The 20,638-nt window shown below is 40.0% G+C and overlaps 1 protein-coding gene across 19 annotated transcripts in view; it reads right to left on the bottom strand.

The window, feature by feature from the left end:
* Positions 1-20,355, bottom strand: part of PLEKHA5 (pleckstrin homology domain containing A5) — a 216,445-nt gene extending 196,090 nt beyond the window's left edge. For 16 of the 19 annotated variants that reach the window (XR_013960293.1, XM_080662933.1, XM_080662922.1 and 13 more), the window contains exons 1-3: positions 20,096-20,311; positions 19,869-19,948; positions 17,540-17,597 (exon numbers count right to left, since the gene is read on the bottom strand). Coding sequence is in view for 17 of the 19 variants with exons in the window: in XM_080662933.1 (XP_080519059.1) it covers positions 17,540-17,597; positions 19,869-19,948; positions 20,096-20,187 (230 nt within the window). In the remaining 2 variants the exon portion in view is untranslated. Of the gene's footprint in view, positions 1-17,539; positions 17,598-19,359; positions 19,480-19,868; positions 19,949-20,095 lie in introns of those variants that run through there. The other 3 variants (XM_080662925.1, XM_080662927.1, XM_080662928.1) reach the window with 3 other exon arrangements.
* Positions 20,356-20,638: the final 283 nt, after the last annotated feature.

The following is a 20,638-nucleotide window of genomic DNA, read 5'->3' on the forward strand; positions in this document are numbered from 1 at the left end:
GGGTCAGTAAGGTGTTATGCTTAGTTCCACAGAAGCCAGAAAACATCACTATACTTCTCCATGTGTTTGATTATGAGAAATTCTATCTATAACAGAATCTTACCACCTAAGTGAAGGCCTTTGCAATCTTGAGTGCAGAGCAGTAACACACTTTAGATAAAGATTAATAATATTTTATGCCTGAGACTACAATTCACACAATTAAATTGTTATTGTCTTTTACATATTCTATTCCAATTTGATTCTAGGTAGATCACATTTACAGTCCTAATAAAGGTGATTCCGAGGATAATTTAAAAATCAACAGTCCCTGCACAGGCCGGGGAGCTGGGTTGGTAAGCACCTTCCCATACATCGAAGGATGCGTGTTCAATTCTCAGTCAGGGCACATACCTAGGTTGCGGGTTCGATCCCCGGTCAGGAGGCACGTGTAAGGCAACTGATCAATATCCCTCCCTACCCAAATCAATAAAACATATCCTTGGGTGAGGAAAAAAAAAATCAACAGGTCCCCAAACCACACCAGATCAGGTGGACTGTCTGACTAAAGACTATCAGAGAAACATAGAAACGGTAGACCTGAAGAAAAATCAAGGTTGAGGGACTTCGTAGGAATCTTGTTTTCTTCCATTCCTGGCAGAGGCTCTCTTACTAGACAGAGTTGTGTTCATTATTCACAAGCATCTAATAAAAGCATTTTATTTAATCTCATGATCAAAACAGGTTCAGAATTGTCTGGATTTCCTTCTTGCCAGGGAAAACAGCTGGTATTATAAAAACACACCTAAGCTATTTTACATAGAGCTTGTCTTCCAAATATGTGACAATGAGCTTTCTGATAAAGCCTAGCCAGCAACGTAAAGAAATACCTAGCCGGCAACATAAACAAATATAAGAATTAAAACGAAAAAGAAATGAAAGGACTGGAAAGATCACTGAAAGGAAGAGAAGGCAAGCTACAAACCTGAATTTACAAAAAGATTATTATCTATACTAAACAAACAAAAATCACAAGAAAAAAGACACCAAGAAAAGTGAACAAAAGATATAAACAGGCATTTCACAGAGGAAGAACAGGAACACACAATGAACCTAATAAAAGATGCTTAATTTCATTAATCTGGGAAATTCAAAGTAAAAGCCACAGTAAGAAAACATTTGACAACCACCAGATTGACAAAAATATAAAAGTTAGACAATATCAAGTACTGACAAAGATATGAAGCAACAAGAACTCATGTACTGCTGGAGGGGTTATAACAGTACAACCACTTTGGAAAATAATTTAGATTTATTCAATAAAGTTGAAATGCACACACCTTACAACCTCAATTATATTCCTAGTTATTTTTCTAGAGAAACGCATATAAATGTGGATGAGGAGACACACAATAATCTATATATATAAAAGGCTAATATGCAAAGTGTCCCCTGGGGATTTTGACCGGGAGACTGGGAGTTCGATCGCTCGCTATGACGTACACTGACCACCAGGGGGTGGAGTAGAACAAAGGAAGGCCCTGATCGGCTCTGATCCCCGGCTAGACCTAGGGACCCTACCCGTGCACGAATGTCGTACACCGGGCCTCTAGTGTTCACATAATAGCCATAAAATAAAACAGGAAGCAATGTCCACCAACGGGAAATAGTTATAGTATAAACATACAAAAAAAATTAAAATAAACTATATCAATTGTGGATGAATCTCACAAATAATACACTTAACACAATAAGCAAATCAAATAATGAGTAATTTCCCTTCTGTAATGTAAAAAAAAGGGGGGGGGCAGGGGAAATTAAACCATGCATTGTATATGGATTCAGGCATATGTGGTAAAATTTAAAAAAGACCATAAGGATGTTATAAACACAAAATAAAGGATGGTGGCTACCTATGGGAGGCAGAGGAATGGGAAGGAGGGGCAAGAGGGACCTTCCAAGGTCTGAGCACATTCTAGAGCTAAAGTTGAGTTTCATGTATAGTGGTTCTTCATCTTGTTTTCCTTTATCTCTGCTGTATCATATTCATTCGGCATGTATTAAATTGACCCTTCCCTAAAGAATCCACAATGAAATAAAACACATACTCAAAAAAAGATTTTAAACTGTCTTAGATCAGATAAATGTGGTAATAAAATATTTCACCCACAGAGATTAGAAAATTGCTAACTGCATAAAATAAACTCACCTGTATTGTACAGTCTAAATTACACAGGTTATTTTGACCTGCCTTGCTCCTTTCAATGGAACAAGTATGATCACAGAGTTAAGGGCAAGAAAGTAATTATTATTAATTATTCTTCATGTTACAGAGTTCCTACTTACGAGCTTAGAGTAAAATTATTTCCAGGTGGTTCCAGGAATTTGTAAATCTTCCACTGTTGTCATTCCTATTTTGTTGCCTATTAGGCAACTTTGTGGTTTAAAGATTATGAAATTTTGCTCTGGGTCACCACATAATTTAAACTTTCAAAGTGATTACGAGCAAAAGGAAGTGATTAAATATTTACATTTAAAATATCTATTTTGTTTATACCAAGTTAAAAAGACTTTAGAAACAAAAACTGGAAAATGTTAATCTGAAAATCCTGATCCTTGGATTTTAGACTTGATTTAGTATTTGATATATAGCACTACATAAAGTAATTAAATCATTGTTCTTTAGCATTTACATGTATCATTAATGTTCGATATTTTTAAATAGCTTAGATTAGGAAAATGTCATTTTTAATTAAAAAAAAATGATACTTAAAAGTATTCTGAAAAAAACCGACAGTAAAAATACTGATGTAATAAATGAGTTCTATGTCTGTCTAGTAAATACGCTCCCAAGAGTTCACAATATGTCTACCTAAACCCCTGGGCTAGCCACTACCCTATTGGTCAAATGCCTTAGCCTCTGTCTGTTAGTCTCAGGGTCACTTTTCTTTAATATTCTACTGAACTTAAATCCATGGAACCTCTCAGTGCCCAAGGTCAGACAGTCGCCATTCCATTTCTCAATCCATCCCTTAAACCAACATTAGCCCTACGATGTTTTGCTCTGTCTGTCCCTGACCTAGCCTCCACTCCACCTCAATCTTGTAAACTAGACTACCATGGAAGTGGTGGTCCATCATTAGCAAACTCCCCTATATCCTCAACCTCTTCTCAAAGCATTACCCCAATATCCTGGCTATTCAAGACTTCCCCCTGAGGACAGCAGCTGCCCTGCTGCACCAATAGCAGCTATTTATTCCCTACTGTTCATGGTCCTTTACTACCCGAGCCATTCATTCCCTTAATCCCAGGACCCCGTCATACTCACAACATGGCACATCTGAAGTCATCACGTCAGTGACCACACTCCAGCAATACAGCCCTCAACCTCCCAGCATGCATGCTTAACCACTCTCCCTCTGTCTTGGGAGAATCTCTAACATTTCAACAAATTTATCATACCCTAAACTCTCATCTGCCTTCCTTTGCATTTATCTGGAAAAAACCCTTTGTGGTTCCAACTATTCGTTTTCTCTGAGCTCCCACTCCCATGACCCTCCCCTAAAGAATCCATAAAGAGTTAATGAATGTCTACAATATACCAGAGACATAGCATATAATACTCTAGATTTTAACATGTTGCTGACTTGTTTATCACAAGTTTTTTATTACAAATATTTACTGAGGATCTCCTAAGACACTAACTTAAGCTCTGAGAATTCAGTAGTGAACACGTCAGAGGAGGTCCCTGTTCTTGTGAAGCTCAAGTCTCAGTGGAATTAGACAAAGGACAAAAGTAAATGAACTAGAACTTGAGACATTGGTTAAGTGCCACGAGGAAAATAAAATTTGGTAACATGACAGTAAATGCCTGGACAATGGGTTTTGGGTGTGGGCAAGACATAGGCATCTCAGACATCGCAGGTTCAGTTCTAGACCACCTTTTAAAGCAAGGCATAATCTTTTTGATGGTGGAGGGTCTTGCCTTCAATTGCAAAAAAAGACCCACAAACACACAACACTTGTGAAGTGTAATAAAGCAAAGGTATGCCAGTACCTGAAAGCCTTCTCAGAAACACACTGAAACCTACAGTATCTTCTTCCCCTCCCATAACAGAAACACTATGGCCCATTCTGAACCTTAAACTGATGAGGCCTCAATGAGACTACCAACCAACTAAATACATCATCAAAAGGAAAAAAATCCTACTCTAGAGGATTCAGGTACTAAATGTTTTAATAAAGAAGACTCACAGCTCTGGCCAGGTAGCTCAGATGGTTAAAGCGTCATCCCGATAACGCCATGATTGTAGGTTCAATCCCGGGACAGGGCACATACACAATCAACCAATGAATTCATAAATAAGTAAAACAACAAATTGATGTTTCTGTCTCCTTCCCCCCTCTCTCTCTCTAAAAGCACTTTTTAAAAAAGAATCTTACACACATGTCCACTTAACTTTCTATGTAATTGAAGGAATACATGACAAGCAGTGTGACCATGATCAAGTGTAATCCCGTATTTGAGACAGAGAAACTTCAATTCAGTTGGGTTCTGTAATTTGGGGGCACGTGTATTATATCGATTATAAAAATCCTCCAATTCTTCAGTCTCTGTCTCCACAAGCTTTACAATATGAGTTTGCAACACTTTCCTATTTAGCCACTCCTTGAATCTGAGCCAGCCTCGTGTCTGTCTTTGACCAACAGAAAGCAGTGGTCAAAGAACGCCGTCTGAATTCTGAGCCCAGGCCTCGAGAGACACAGAGCACTTCTGCTCACTCACCTTTCCAGTATAAATGACACCTGCTTTCACGACAAGAGCAAGCCTACTGGAGGACGCGAGATCACGTAAAAGAGAGCCAAGTTCAGGTAAGGCCATTCTAGACCAGCCAAGATGAGCCAAGTCTCCCACTTGACCCACAATGGACCCCACACAACAGTCAACCTAACAGAAACTAGAGGAACTGCCCAGCCAACCCAGGCATGTGTACACCATAATACAGTTCTTTCTTAAGCCACTGCATTTTTTGGAGGGTTGGGTTATATAGCAAGATTAATTAATCGTATCTATTCACCCTGGATAATCAATTAACTTCTCCTTTAATGATTTTCAGGAATTGAAGCCAAAAATTGTGAAATATTTTAATTTAGGTGTCTTCTGAAATGAGGCTTTAATAGCAGACCAGGCAGGAAGTATTACTTGCAGAAAGGATTTAGAATCCCATCACAGGGTCTCATTTCTCCTACCAATAATACTGCTTGTTTTCAACTTAAGAGTTTCTTTTGCAGCTGTGCTGAGAACTGCTGAGAGAGAGAGAGAGAGAGAGAGAGAAAGAGAGAGAGAGAGAGAGTGTGTGTGTGTGTGTGTGTGTAAATGCAAAAATGGGGGATTAGAAGATGAACCAAACTTGATATGTATAACCTCCTGGGGTGCAGAGTATGGGGGGTGGGGAGCATAAAAGAAGACTCCACAAACTGGTCCAGGAGCAATAGTAACATTTCCCAATACACCTTCCTTAGAATACAGAGGGCTGTAGTGTCTGACCTTAAATTGTCACGGATAATTACTAGTTAAATCACATGAATCAACCCAAAGGTCAAGTGACTACTTAGTCAAGTACTTACAAATCACACATTCACGTATACATATCAATACATATGTGACTCTAGCCATCCATCCATCCACCCACCCAACTTTCCATCCACACACACGATCCTGGGCTGTACTCTCTTGATCACTGCTAAAGGCACTTAACCTAATCTGTGAATCCTGCTATACCTTTTTCACTCAGAAATGGGAAGCAGCAGTTCTGGTATAATATAATGGTATTTTGCAAACCAACCCAGCAGAAGATACCAATTGCTGATACCTTATACTACCAATTATATTAGCTGTCAATGTGAAACCAGGATGAACAAAAGCTTAAGACTCAATTTACCCAAGTACTCAAAATGTTTCTAAACTACTTGGGCTTACATGCAAGCTCGTGAATTGCTTTTATTTTTTAGGTTTAAGGTTTTATGATATAAACTCATAGATATTATATTAAGGATGATAAATCCATCCACATCCTCACTTGCAAACATCACTAGCTTTTCACAATATGCTTTCTTACGGATGCAGAAGTCTGTCTCCAAATCTTCTGAATACAGTGGTCCATACTGCCACTGCTGATCGATTAGAATTGCAATGCTAACTGAAACTCAGTTACCATCTCTGGTAGTCCATGACATCAATGGTCTGCAACAAACCACTCCTCCCAGTATTTACAGGCTTGTGTCCTCTCCCACTTTTCATTTTGGCCTTGGTCATGCGACCTGCTTTGGCTAACAGGACATAAGCAAGCGTGATGCAGGCAGAGATAAGCCCTAGCACACTGGTGCTTGTCCCCTTGGGATGTTCCCTTAGAAGCCAGCTGCCATGTTATAAAGAAACTCTAAATAGACCACTAGGCGCTAAGAGGCCACGCAGAGACAATGGATATTCCAGCCACCGCCCAGTTCCAGCCAAAGACTGCTGCATGAATAACCTCAGTGATACCACACATAACAGAAGAACAGCCTAGCTGAGCCCACTCACCTACAGAAAGGTGCGCAATTATGTAAATCATTGCTGTTTTAAGCCACTAAGTTTTGGGGGCAGACTAATCGCTGTTCCAAACCAACTGAATCACTAATAACAATTCACATAGATTCTCCATCAGTTACCTTTCAATTTCATCAGTCCAATCAAGGGAATTTATTGCAGGTATGAAGAAATGGTGGCACTTTCATACACGTTCACATACTGTAGGAGAGAATATAAATCTGTACCAATCTTCTAGAAAGCAATTTGGCAAAATGTTAAGTGATGAACCTTTTAAAAAGCTCATTCTTTTTCCAATAATTCCAAGTCTAGGAAACAGACATGCACATAAAAATGTTATATAAGAATTTTCCTCACAGCAAAAAGCTGGAAACACAGCCATCTAAAAATAGAGGAATGATTAAAGTATTATGTATTCATAAAACAGAACATCCTAGTTTTAAAAAAAAATCTACTGAATAGCCCAGCCAGTGTGGTTCAGTGGTTGAGTGTCGACCCATGCAGCAGGAGGGCACTGGTCTGATTCCTTCCTGGTCAGGGCACATGCCCAAGTGTCAGGCTCAGTCCCCAGCAGGGGGTGTGCAGTAGGCAGCAGATCGATGTTGATGTTTTTCTCTCGTTGATGTTTCTCTCTCCCTCTCCCATCTTCTCTCTCTAAAATTCAATAAAAAGAAAAAAAACACACATGTGAAATCTATTGAATAAATATATAATGACATGGGAACACATAATGTACATTTAAATGTATTTTTGATTTTAGAGAGAGGAAGGGAAAAGGAGAGAAAGGGAGACACAGAGAGAGAAACATGGATGTGAGAAACATCAACTGGTTGCCTCCTTGTATGCACCCCAACTGGGGACTGAACTGGCAACCTGGGCATGTGCCCTGACCGAGAATCAAACTGGCGACCTTCCAATGCACTGGACAATGCTCCAACACCAACTGAGCCACAATGGCCAGGCCAATAATGTAAATTTTATTAAAATAGTATTTAATGCAGGATTAGTGGTAAGACCCAAATCTTTTAAAAAATGATTACGCATATAAACAGAAATATTAATATAAATTCTCTGTGCATAACAAGAGTGGGTGGTTTTTGTTTTTTTTCCTTCTTTATACTCTTCAGTATTTTCCCAATGTTCTATAATAAAAATGCATTACTTCTATCATCAAAAAAAAAACACATCATAAAACAGGTTGGAAAAAAGCACACCCACTAAACACTTATTATTTGTCTGATAGATTTATTGTTTAAAATGGAATCCTCTGATATTTCCTTACTAAATTTTTTAAATGCTGCAATTATTAGAATATAATGTACCTATATTCTGTGATGGAACAACTTTTAAAAGTAAATGCAGTGCAACAGATGGATTTTCAACAGAAGAAACAACTGACACTAAGTATATAACATGCCACTTTCCCTCGATCGTTGCTTTGTACTGTAAGAACTGGGCAAGGAGTGCCTTATTTCTTTTCAGGATTCTGCCATACTGTCCTATTGTGCCATAGTGTCCTATTGTACTGAGCTTTAAATTTTAGGTTGAACAGCTCTGTAATATCTAATCAAGTGGGTATTATATGCACCTTCAACCAAGTTCAGCAAACCCTGCTGGAATTGATTCAATATGAACACTAAAACTAATTTTCATCTCGGAGGTAGATTCTCCCCTTTTTTTTATTTTTAAGACCATGTCTATCCAAAATAATATGTGTAATGAATCTAAGTCATTTATTTGGAAGGGAAAGGGAAAATGAAATCCGTGCAGAACATCAATGGGAGATACGTAGTGGGCACGTTTTGGTAGCATATGGCTGCAGCAGTGAAACGGTTTGGGAGGTATTCTCCGAAGTGACCAGTAATTTTCGAAGACCCAAAGGGAATCCCTGGCCTACCACAGCAGGGTGGCGTTTTGATCACAGTGAAGTTCCGCCGCCTGGTTTCCTCAATCATCCTTGCCCATGACAGCCAGTTATAGGATTGGTTTCTCTTGTTTTCTTGCTCAGAATTCAACACTTCCTCTTCATTCTCACAGGTCCAGGCCCAAACCTGGACTAAAAATACAGCAATGTACATCCCGCACATTTTCAACTACTCCCCCTGCAATGTGCGGCAAAAGCTTCCTTAAAGAGCAGTGTGAAACCCGGAGGGCTTCTCTCAGGTGCTTCTATAGTTACCGGCCACTTCAGAGAATAATTCCCCAAGGCACAGAGGTTCCTCCCAAGTGGCCCAGGAGTTCCCAAGTGGTTCACTAAACGTCTATCATCTGTACAACATGAGGACTACTTTCTATTTCTCCCAGGTTTCTATAAGGATCCACGAACCAGTATTTTCAGATTTGGTCTGCATTCGCTTTACCAATGCTATTCATGACAGTATAGACTTCAGTATCTCCCCTGTTCTCCAGAAACCACAGCAGCCTAAACTGCGAAAGTTTCTAACTGGAAACAGCACGATCAATGGCAAGTTCTGGCTTTCGGCTATCTTCACTCAGGCCTCGGGGTCTCTGCACTATTGTGGCTTTGTCATGCCTCTGGTCCTACCATCAGGCCTCTGGGCAGAGCCAAATTATAAAGTTTCTGAATAGCATGAAATTAAGTTGACTGTTATCATCAAAATTCATTTAATCAAGAAATATTTATTGAGGAACTACTAGGAGAAAGGCTTAGGCTAAGGGACTAAAAATATGGCAATGAACAAGTTTGCTTTTCATGAAGTTTACCTATCACACGAGTGTGTGCAAACAGGTATTAAACTAAGTGTTAACTTGATTCTAAAATATACTGTTTCTGAAATAAGGATTGAGGGGTTATTTTATATAATATGATCATGTCTCCTTTTTCTCCTGTAAAGCTGTTATTAACTCAATGCTAACTGATAATCACGGCACCTTAAACAAAATATAGCAATTACATATTAAATATTTAACCATAATCCTGTTAAGAACTAAGAAGAAGTATAAGGAGAAAATCTGATGGGGCACAGAACTGGCTCTGGAGGGGCTGTATTAGTCCTCCAAAATCTCATCAATGACCCTTTCAAAGGATCACGTCTCCTCCTCTGCTCAGACCTGCAATGGCTCATCTCCCTGAGCAACAGCTGGTCACATCAACCAATGAGGGCCCCCCCCTCCCCCGAGTCCACCCACTACTTCTCAGATTTCACCTCCCTTTTCTCCCATACTCCTTGCTCATCACTCCTCTCCTGCTCTGACCCTGTTCTATTTTTTTCTTATGTCATTTATATATTCTTACATACTATACAATTTACTTACCTTTTTACTCTGACATTTGCTCCCCTACCACTCCACTCCCCACAAGGGGAGTGGAGAGCTTTTTGTTCTATTTTGGTTAGTGATGCATCCTAATTGCCAAGGCATATAATTCTGAGTTCAAAATGTGGTGAAGAGTAATGAAAGAAAGAAATCATCAGTAGATGACTGATTGGAAAATCTTGCCACTGGGACTGAAGTAATAACCAAAATCAGTTGGCCAAGTCTTGCTCTCTCTTCGATAGTAGACAGGAACTTCAACTACTTCTGCTGCAGTTTTACTCCTTTTTCTAAATGTCCACATCACACCAATCCCATTCCAAGTCTTTCTTTAGATATGGTAATACTTTCACTCAGGTTATGGTCCAATCTCATCTTTCAGGTGACTTTCTTACTGCTCTGTCCTGATCCACTCCATGGGGACTTCACTGCTCTGATCCACTCCAGCTGAACTTTCAGAGGCAGGCTCATCTCTATGTGTGTGAGAAAGGCCTCTTCCAATAACCCCCACATTGGGTCAAGTCCTCTCATATATCTAGTCAAAGCATGATGTGTATTTCACAGCATTTATCACAGTCTACAATGATATACTTGTGGTTATTATTGACTCACCCACTAATTTAACTATAAGCTCCTTAAGAGTATGGTCTATGTTTGTTTCATTGACAAAGCCTAAATCACTGGGTGCATAGTAAATACTCAGTAAGTATTTGTTAAATAAATAATGGATTGGATGAATATGGTATTTCCAACTTGGTTCTGTATATACACAGACAGTCAATCAGGTAGCTGAGAGAGGATTTTTTTGTGGGTAGGAGGTTGTGTTTCTTGTTCATAAGGGAGAAATGGAAAATAATGTTGGGAGTCCTTTGGAAAGGCCAGATTTTAGCCACCTAAAGTGCTATGCCCAACAGCTCAAAAATCAAACCACCATTAACACCTCCACCTAGAGTCACCCTCACCCCCCCATCTACTCCCTACACCAATCATTCTTGTAGCCACTCAGACACAAAGGCTTACAGTGGCTTTTGACCTCTCTTTCTCTGTCAACCTCCTAGCTCAGCAAGATTTCTAAGGCCTGTCAACTCCTTTTTAATATCTTTGATCAATGGCCTCCTTCCTTTCTATTCCCACTGCTACTCGGTTTAAGCAACTAGCTCCTAGATTACAGCAACAGAGCCAGAATTGGTCTCCTTGATTCTAGGCTTGTCCCTTTCTAATCCATGCTGCCTACATTAAAATCTCTCTTAAGCCCTAACTGGTTTGACTCAGTGGATAGAGAGTCGGCCTGCAGACTGAAGGGTCCCAGGTTCGATTCCAGTCAAGGGCATGTACCTTGGTTGCGGGCACATCCCCAGTAGAGGGTGTGCAGGAGGCAGCTGATCGATGTTTCTCTCTCATCGATGTTTCTAACTCTCTATCCCTCTCCCTTCCTCTCTGTAAAAAAATCAATAAAATATATTTTTTTAAAAAGTATCTCTTAAAACCTCCACTTTACATTATGAATACTACACCAAAAGACATCTGCCATGGCTTGCCTAGAAAATAAAAAGTTCAGCCTGACATTTGAAGACGAGACACAATATAGTTCCATCATTTACCAGCAGGATAGTTATCAACTACTCAACACATACATTATATATATCCCACCCGTATGAATTTATCCTACCATTCATTTAGATCAACCCATGTGAATTCCATCCATACCCCCAGGCCTAGCAACCCCTACCTCCTTCCTTCATGCCTTTCTAGGACAGCCCAGCCCATTTGCCTCTTCCTCCTCTGATTTCTTATAACACCATCTGACAGACAACTAGTATCATTTTTTCACACTATTACTCCAATTTCCACATACACACATATATACATGTAACTTTTCACCATCAACCCCAACTTATGCATATCTGTTATAGAGAAAGGAAAAAAAAAATGACAGAAGAGCATTTGTCAACAAATGCTAAAGAACTCTGTCTTTCACAGGGCAGAGGTGGGTAGACCGGGATGTTTACATCCAGGGCCTCCAACTCTGACTCTTCTAACCACTTCTACCTTTTTCTACTCTTCATGTCTTCCCCTTCATTAAACATACACCAGCTTTGCAAATAAGAAAAAACACCCAGGTTACGGGGAAAATCATTTGAGAAATCCAGAAAGGGTTCTCAAAATGCCACCACTTGAGTTGTGGCGACTCCTCTTGTTCATTCCCAATTAACTCATTCCCAGAGTAGGAGCCAGCATCCTATCATCACCATGACATGGCTTGCTCAGAGGATGACTGGATTCTAGGCATTAAGCTATATATTCCAAGGAGAGGACCCCAGCAGGCCTGGTCTTGAGCAGTGGTCCTGGGACTAAAAAGATGGACAAAGGGATTCCACAATAAAATTCACTGTGGTTGCGAGTCCTGGTATCCCAACCTTGAAACTCTAAATGCATTTTATCATTGAAACACCGCTATTAATGATAAACTTTCCTAATCTGTCACAGAACACTCTTCTTTCCCTTTATGAAGCTGCCATTTTAAAAATCACTTTTTTTTTCCATTTTTTGTTTTAATGTTTTCCTCCTACTAGACTGCAGGCTCCAGGAAGGCAGGGTCCCTAGAGTGTGGTCCCCTTTGAATTTCTAAGTCCCTAGTAAATGGTATTTACTAGGCACTCCTGAGTGGATGAAAAGAAATGACCAAATTCTAAGATCCTGCCAATATATAAGACTAGTCAACAGGTTTTTGGAAGGTTAAATAAGCTTTTATTTGTAGCCTCAACCAATTACCTACCACTGCACTTGTTTCTATGAAAGAATACCTCTAGTCCCAAGCAATCAACTTATGGAGGGATAAAAGAACCTGCTAATACTGCCCAGCCATAACAGATATTTTTAGGTATAGAAGAGTTTTAGCCCAGAGCCCTTAATTTGAATGCTAGGACTAGTAGTGAATGTGTATGACCTACAATTGGTCCTTAACCTCTTTATATTTCAGTTTCATCGTCTGAGAAAACACACACACAAAAACCAAAAGGCTATTGTGAAGATTAAATTAATTTAATGCTATGGTGAAATGCCCAGCATTAAAGAAGTTTATGATTCCCACACCATCGCCCTTTTTTAATACATGTCTTTATACAAACTCCTTGAAGGTTGTTCATAGTTGTGTTGTGTCTACTGAATTAGTATAAAGTGCTTTACACTCATAAGAATTACTTATTACAAACTCTGTTATGAATATAAAAAAGAAATACAATGTCAATTAATTGTTCTTAGCGGCATACAGTTATTACTTAGTCCAATTATCATATTACAGTACTAAGTATACCAAACATTTTAAATATGAAATACACAGTAATATATCCTAATATTCTTGTGGCAGCTATTTTATGTTCCCATCTTCACTCATATTTTGGATTGTAGTAATCTATGAAGAAACATTTTTAAATCACTTGCAACCTTATATGGCTACTTCATGTAAGAAATTCCCCTCATTGAAGGTTAGTTTGAAATTCTCAGTACACATTAGATCCAGCTATCGCAGATATTGAAATAAAACTTCATTAGTCAAAATCAAACACTGCTCTATTTGCATATCTAAGAAATTCAATTTTCAGAACTGAAAAAATAAATTTAAGCCAAGGAAAAAGCAATATGAGAGAATATAACCTCAAAATTTACATACTATTTTATTATCCTACAACTTTTTTTCATCTCCCATCCTGCCACATAAAACAATGACCTTTAAATAATCAGAACAAAGTTTCTCACTATTCAGAGGACATTGTTTTAAGACTTCCCGGCACTTTAAGTTAACCATCTCAAAGCTATGAAACACAAAGGAATAGTCAATGACACATCCATTTAAGTTACTGTGACCTGTCATTACAGCATCATTAAGTGTTATTTTCAAGGAGTAAGCAGAAAGCTTTATAATTTTTAAACATATAAAATTATTTTCTGTACTTTATGGGCTAAGGCATTGAATATTTTAAGCTATACTTTATAAATTATGAAACTCACTAACAATTATTTCTAAAGACAAGTAGCATGAATTAAGTTTTAAAAGCAATATAGAAACTCAGTAATCAAATTCAAACTGTGTACATGTATTTACACACACACACACAATACGATAATTTAGAGGCTGGACGGCTTAAGGTACACAGAAAAAGGTTTCACAGAAAAGAATTAAAGTAGTAAATATCTATATTTGCGATAAGTTAATTTTCAAATACTAACATTTTTTGGCCATATGGATTTAGAGTAAAATACATTCTCTATGTTACATATTCTGTTACCTAACTGTAAACTTTTATTAAAAACCAATTCAAAAAGTGTATAACATAAACTAATTTATCCAACGCATATCTGTACAACTCCTACTCTAATCAGGCCCTTTGTTGACATTAACACTATTAACTGCTTCATGCAGCTCTGCAGGGAAGATACGTACAAAGTACAAACTGCAGCAACCGAAAGCAAGCCCACACAGTTCTGCCACTCCAGGCTTCATACTTATCTGTGGTTGTCTATAAAAGGTTAAAGAGAGAGGCTAAAATAGTTAAGCAAGATAGGAAAGCTAAGTAGCTTTCCCAGTTTCCCACAACGTCTCTTCTTGGTACTGTGAGTCCATTATTTTGTAGATTATTATAAATTCCCAGAATAGTGTAAAATCCAAAGAAATTTAAAAATGGGATAGAATTTATTTATTTTTTAAAACTATTTTCTTTCTTTTTTAAAATATATTTTTATTGATTTCAGAGAGGAAGAGAGAGGAAGAGAGAGACAGAAACACCAATGATGAGAATCATCTATCGGCTGCCTCTGGCACGCCCCCCACTGGGGATCAAGCCCGCAACCTGGGCATGTGCCCTGACTGGGAATCGAACCGTGACCTCCTGGTTCATAGGTCAACGCTCAACCACGGAGCCACGCCAGTCGGGCAAAATAGAATGGAATTCAGAAGTTGCCTTTTTCAGCCAGCCTAATATAAAGATGTGAAGATAGATGGGTAGGGGGAGGTAGGAGAGGGTGAATGGGGAATAAAACAAACAAACAAACAAACAAACAGTTGTGAAGACAACTCCAAAGTGATTGGGTGGTTTAAGACCACTGTCCAGCTCTTCTGACTCTTCCCAGCTCGGGTGCCTTACCACACACATTGATCCCACGGTCAATACCAAACTATTATCCAAAGATAATTCTTTTTGGCAATCTGCCCTTTTGAGCAATAGCCAACATATGTTCAAGAGAGAAAGAATTTGAGAGTTAAATGTTCCTCAAGTTCTCTTGATCTCCCTTCTTGCTAAGGGAGTCTCCCAGGAACACATGATTAGGAATAAGCAAGAGGTTGATGGATCTGTTTTGGGCCAATCTTCCCTCTTCCCAAGTGAACAAAATCCACTCTGCTTACTATATCACCTCTTTTTCCTTTAATCTGATCAATTTCCTTTCTTCATCTAAGAACCAACAAAGAGAAATTACATTCACCAACATTAATCACTTTCCTACTTCAGATTCCTATCCTTTCTTCTTCTCAGAACATTCTAAATATAGTGCATGTTCCTGCTGTTTCTCATCTTGCTATCTTTTCAGACTGTAAGTTCCAAAGGCATGTTTCTGTTATTTTATTACATGGTGTGACAATGAACATAGTAATTCTTCCTACTACTTTCATGATTAAAATGAGATTCAGATGTGGTAATATATGTGAAAGCGCTTTGTAAACTGTAAGCTTTAAGATAAAAGTAGTGTCATCATATTAGATTGGTAAAGCATCCCTAATTGCTCAAAACAACATAAGTAAAAAGTTTCTAGGAAATTACAGTCCACATTAGGAATACAACTAATCTTAAAATAAATTAGTCTTCTGATAGAACCCAGAAAGGAAAAAACCTATGTACCACTCAACAAATAATAAATTTTATGTAAAATAAGTTTAATGAGTGATGTTTCTATAATATGCTCAATTTTAGAACAAATTACTTTTATAACCTAAATTATTTATTGTTACTTTTAGACACAATTATCAGATGTCTCTTAATACCAAATGATTAAAAATAACTAGTCTTAAAAGGACCTCAGAGTTAAAGTAAAATTACAGCTTACTTAACTGTCCCTCATTTTCCTGAGAAACTTACTTAGGCATGACACTCAAAAGAAAATTCTTATTTAAGTCAACATAAAAGTAAGTCTAATCACAATGGCTAGTAAAACAAAAGAAAATTCAGTCTCTTAAACAGCTTAGTTCTAAAGTAAAACATACAGAATAACATTTCGTACTCTCAAATAAACAGTCATCTAAGAATGTACACAATCACAGAAATTAAAACATTGAGGGTTGTTGTGTTACTCCTATTATTGTAAGATCAGTGAGGCTTATTTAGTTAAAATGATATTGGATAGAAATAAATGAACATCTTCAGAAGCATTAAAGACTACATCCAAAAAAAAAAAAAAAGAGAGAAGCATCCCTTTTCATGCCAATAAACACTCACTTTAAATTAAGATGACAATAAGCACTAGAAAAAATACTTGACGACTCCGCACTTGACTCAGACCTTTAGCTTTTAGGCCATCTAATAGTGTATCACACAATCTCCAAATAAAAGATGTAACTGAAAAATACCCAGTAGTACCACACTTGTGCTTTCTCTATTCTTCGTCCAAAACCATGCATTCCTAATACCTATAAATATCCCTTGACATTTTATATGAATATCATTCTAAAAAATGTTAAAGTCATACAAGCAATTATAATTCAATGTTAGTATGGCATGATCTTAAAAATGTCACTTAGTAAAAATTAAAAATACCTTACAGGGACCGAGGAAATAAAGGTAACTTTAGCTATTATGAGTAAACTATTGACATCTCAGGCAAATCTTATATTCTCTTTCAAGCTTCAGTTCCTTAGTATTAAGCAAAAAATTTAAAATGACCAAAAAACATGCTCTTAAGTAAACAAGTTTCTAGTTTAAAAATGAAACCACCTTTATTTTCCCTTGGGAGATAAAAATTTTTCCTACATAGTTTGACCTCAAGCATTGCATTTGTCTCTAAGTACTACCAAGTTAACTGTGCATAGAAATTAGTTCGATAGTTCACAGAATTAGCTCAAAGGTCAAGACTGACTGGTCATCCCTCCTCTGCATGCTCCACTGAAAGCCTTTTATTCAATCACAGACATCAGTAACACAGATCTATTTTATAAAAACTTAGATATATTTAAATACTGAGGCAAATTACAAACAATGCTCGACAGATATTTGTGAAATATTCAGTATTTATTTGTTTTTACTTTCAGCCCTGATATTGCTCATCAAACTGTAACCTAGCTTTCCATCGCTTCCGCTACTTCTTAACAGCACTGAGTAAAAAACACATGAACAGAATTCACATTAAAAGAGGAAAAAAAAGATGACACGCTAAAGACAAAAATATTATGATACTGTATCACCCAGTAATCAGAAAGACCAAAAATGTGTTGTCATTTCCAAATCGATGAGTGCCCAGGCAAACAGCATTCAACTAAGAGTGTCATCTTTTCTCTCAAAATTACACCACCATATGAAGGGGGGAAAGGCCATGTTATACAAAAAAAATTTTTAAGAATCATAAGCCTATCTACACATACAACTAACTATTCAACTGAAGATTAATCACAACATTCAAATCACCAAGGAAAAAAACCATAATAAAAAAACTCACTTTATATAGTATCTTGCACCTTCAAAAGTATATGCTTCTTCCCAGCCAGTAGGCAAATCTAAAAAACATACATTTCACAATTAGTATTACTTCAATAGAATAGCAAAATAAGCCTTAATCCATTTTAATCATTCACTTTCATGGACAGCTATTTTCATTTGTTAAGTAGGTTTCTAACAACAACAAAAAAATGTGTTAGGCTGGTAATAAAACAGAGTAGATATAATACCATTTTTAGGGAAATGGCAATTCAAATCGAAAGCCATCAGAGAAGTATCACAATATTAATAATCTCTCACAATATTAGAGATTATCTGATATGATCACATACTTTAATGATCAGAATGGAGGGGACCTACGCTGACCCCCAAAAACCAAATGAAGCCTTCTAATCTTAGGTGAAATAACCATGAACAGCTGGCAAAAAAGCACAAACCAAAAAAACCCTGTCCATAAAAGGTAACACCTGCTTCTTCTTAGGTATACTGTGTCTATTTAAGGCCATTCCTTTCAGCTACATTAATGAATCCATCCAGGAAGTTTCACTGATGAGAAAGTACTTCCTAAATACAAAATCAGAGGAAAGAAATCTGACATCACATACTTATACATGTTTCTATAGACTTGACTTTAAGAGAATTAAAGTTTCAAGTAATAAACCTGAATAATTCAGATGAACCATGGTGACTTTATTGCATATTACTTATAAATGACTAGTGGCTTGGATTTAATCAGTATCTCTCGGAAACAAAAAGCATTGATGTGTGTACAAAACCAGAGTCAAAGCAAAGTAAACCAAGCCAGAAACAAAAAAGATCATGTTTTTAAAAAATTAACGTGAAATTATCTGAGAACAAAATTTTCCCGTGGTGTCAATGTTATCAAATCTATGGGGGTACAATGGGATACACAGAAACCAAAATAAGCAAGAAAAACAATTCCACAAGATAATCAAGTTAAATAACTTAAATACTATATAGTCTTCTAAAATAAATTTGTTACTATCCGTAAGGCAAAGAGGCCAGCAAAGTAGAAATATGTATGCAAAACATTGAAAGGTATATTTAAGTCGAAGACTGCTCTGGGGAGTTAAATATGACGGTGTTATTAGTCAGAAATGCCTTAAAAATGTAATCTCATGTTTGCTACACTAACCTTCCCTTTCCTCCCCCACCTTTTTGCAAATTTAGAGACATTAGTCACTTTAGTGCACTCCAGATTTAAAAGAAAAGGCAGGTTTGTCCAATATCCTGGCAACTTGAGAGTCACAGAACCCCAGAGTTGGAGAGAAAGTAGTATCCTGGAAGACAGCTCTATAAAAGGCTGGTGAAGCCGGCCTCACCTTCGACCCAAACTGTTCTCAAGCCTCTCCAATCACCAGATGTAGAGGCAGGCCTGTACGAGAACACATGTTCCATTTCAAAGACAAACAAGTTTCACGAATGTAAACAAAGAATGACAAAAGAAAGCCAGACCAGCACTGAAGCTATGACCAGCCCTTCTCCAGCTCAACTCACATGTTAGCATTCAAACCAGCTACCAAAGGCATCGGCGAGATCTGCTTCCCCGCCGATCCCCTCCAATTAGGGCACAAACGCCCACCCATGGGACACCCCCTTGCACGCCCACCGCCTCCTGGCGGTCTGTGCAACCTCTGTACTGCTGCCGGGGACTTTGAATCTGGCTGGCCAGCAACTGCGGCTGCAAATGCCTCCTCCTGAGGCCGGAGGGAAAGCGCCCAGCATTTCCAGAGCAGTTCTCGGTCAGGGAGGATCGCAGCACCCCCAAACTCCTCTCTTCCTCCTCAATCAGCTACCTACCCACAAAACCCACCAAGGAGGAGGAGGAAGCTGCACGGCAGGAGGCAGCTCTCCCGAAGGAAGGAGAGGATGTGAATACATTATCCCGCGGACCCGTGGCAGGGTCCCGGGCTGCAGGGAGTGGAGTGGGAAAGGACTTCCTAAAGGTTGAAAGGGGGCAGATTTAGAGGGGTGGGGGTAAGTAGAAGGATTCTGGAGTGGCTGCAGGAGGAAAACCTCAGGATTCCAGGGAGAGGAGAATCAGCCACGCTAGGGGGTGGGGGCTGTCCAGGTTGGGATGGGGAGAGGGCGCAGGAAGAGGGCGCCGTCTCCAAGTGGTGATGAAAGGCTGCGGAAAAGAGGGGCGTCCAGAGACTCGAGAGAAGTCCGGCGGCGGGGCTGCCGCCTCACCTCGGCGCCTCCCGGGGACCGCGGCTCGGGGCAGGTTGCCGGGGGGCGGGCGGCCGGGCTCTGCCGCCTCCTCCCGGCGGAGCCCAACTCCGCTCGGGCCCGGCCGGACTGAGCGTTACCTGTGCTCTGCCGCCGGTGGCCGGTGACCACGGCCTCGCCGGTGACGGGGTGCAGCCAGGTGGTGCTCTTCGCCTCCTCGCTGCAGGGGTGAGAGAAGGGGCAGAGACCGAGCGTGAGTGGGGGCGCGGGAGCACCGAGGGGACTGAAGCGGCGCAGACCCCGCTCGCTCTCCCCCTCGCCAGCCCCCCGCACCCTCCGGGCCCCCGCGCCGCCCCCGGCTCTTTACTTGATGAAGAAGACTCGGCCGCCCCTGGTGATCCCGTAAGTCCAGGACCGGGGCAAGGAGCAGACCCACTCCAGGTTCAGATCCGCCGCCATGTCTGATCCCCAGCCGCCGCCGCCGCCGCCTTCTCCTGCTGCCGCCGCGGGAGGAGGGAGCGAGCGAGGGAGCGCGGAGCGAGCGCGGCCGGAGCGCGCCTCCCCAGTCCGGCGCGCCCCCGCGCGCCCTACCCCCTCGGGCGGCGCCCGCCCCGCCGCCCGGGCTGGGTCCGGCCCGCGTCGCCGCCCCTCCGCATCCTCCGCGGCCGCCGGCCGGCTGCCCCGCCGCGCGCTCGGGGGATGGGCGAGCGGTGCCGCGCCCCGCGACCAGACCCCTCCCTCGCGCCCTCGGCGCACCCGCCCCCCTTGCCCGAGCGCAGGTTCCGGGATCGATGGAAAAAAAAACAACTAAAACCGCGCTCTACCCCCAGGGCTTTGCCCCAAGGCTTCCCAGTCCAGCGCGCAAGGGAGGGGAGCGTAATCCCCGCGCTCCTGATGGCTCTCTTTTAAA

The sequence above is a fragment of the Plecotus auritus genome (genome assembly GCF_963455305.1).
Source record: "Plecotus auritus genome assembly, chromosome: 3".
In the NCBI taxonomy this organism is placed as follows: Eukaryota; Metazoa; Chordata; class Mammalia; order Chiroptera; family Vespertilionidae; genus Plecotus; species Plecotus auritus.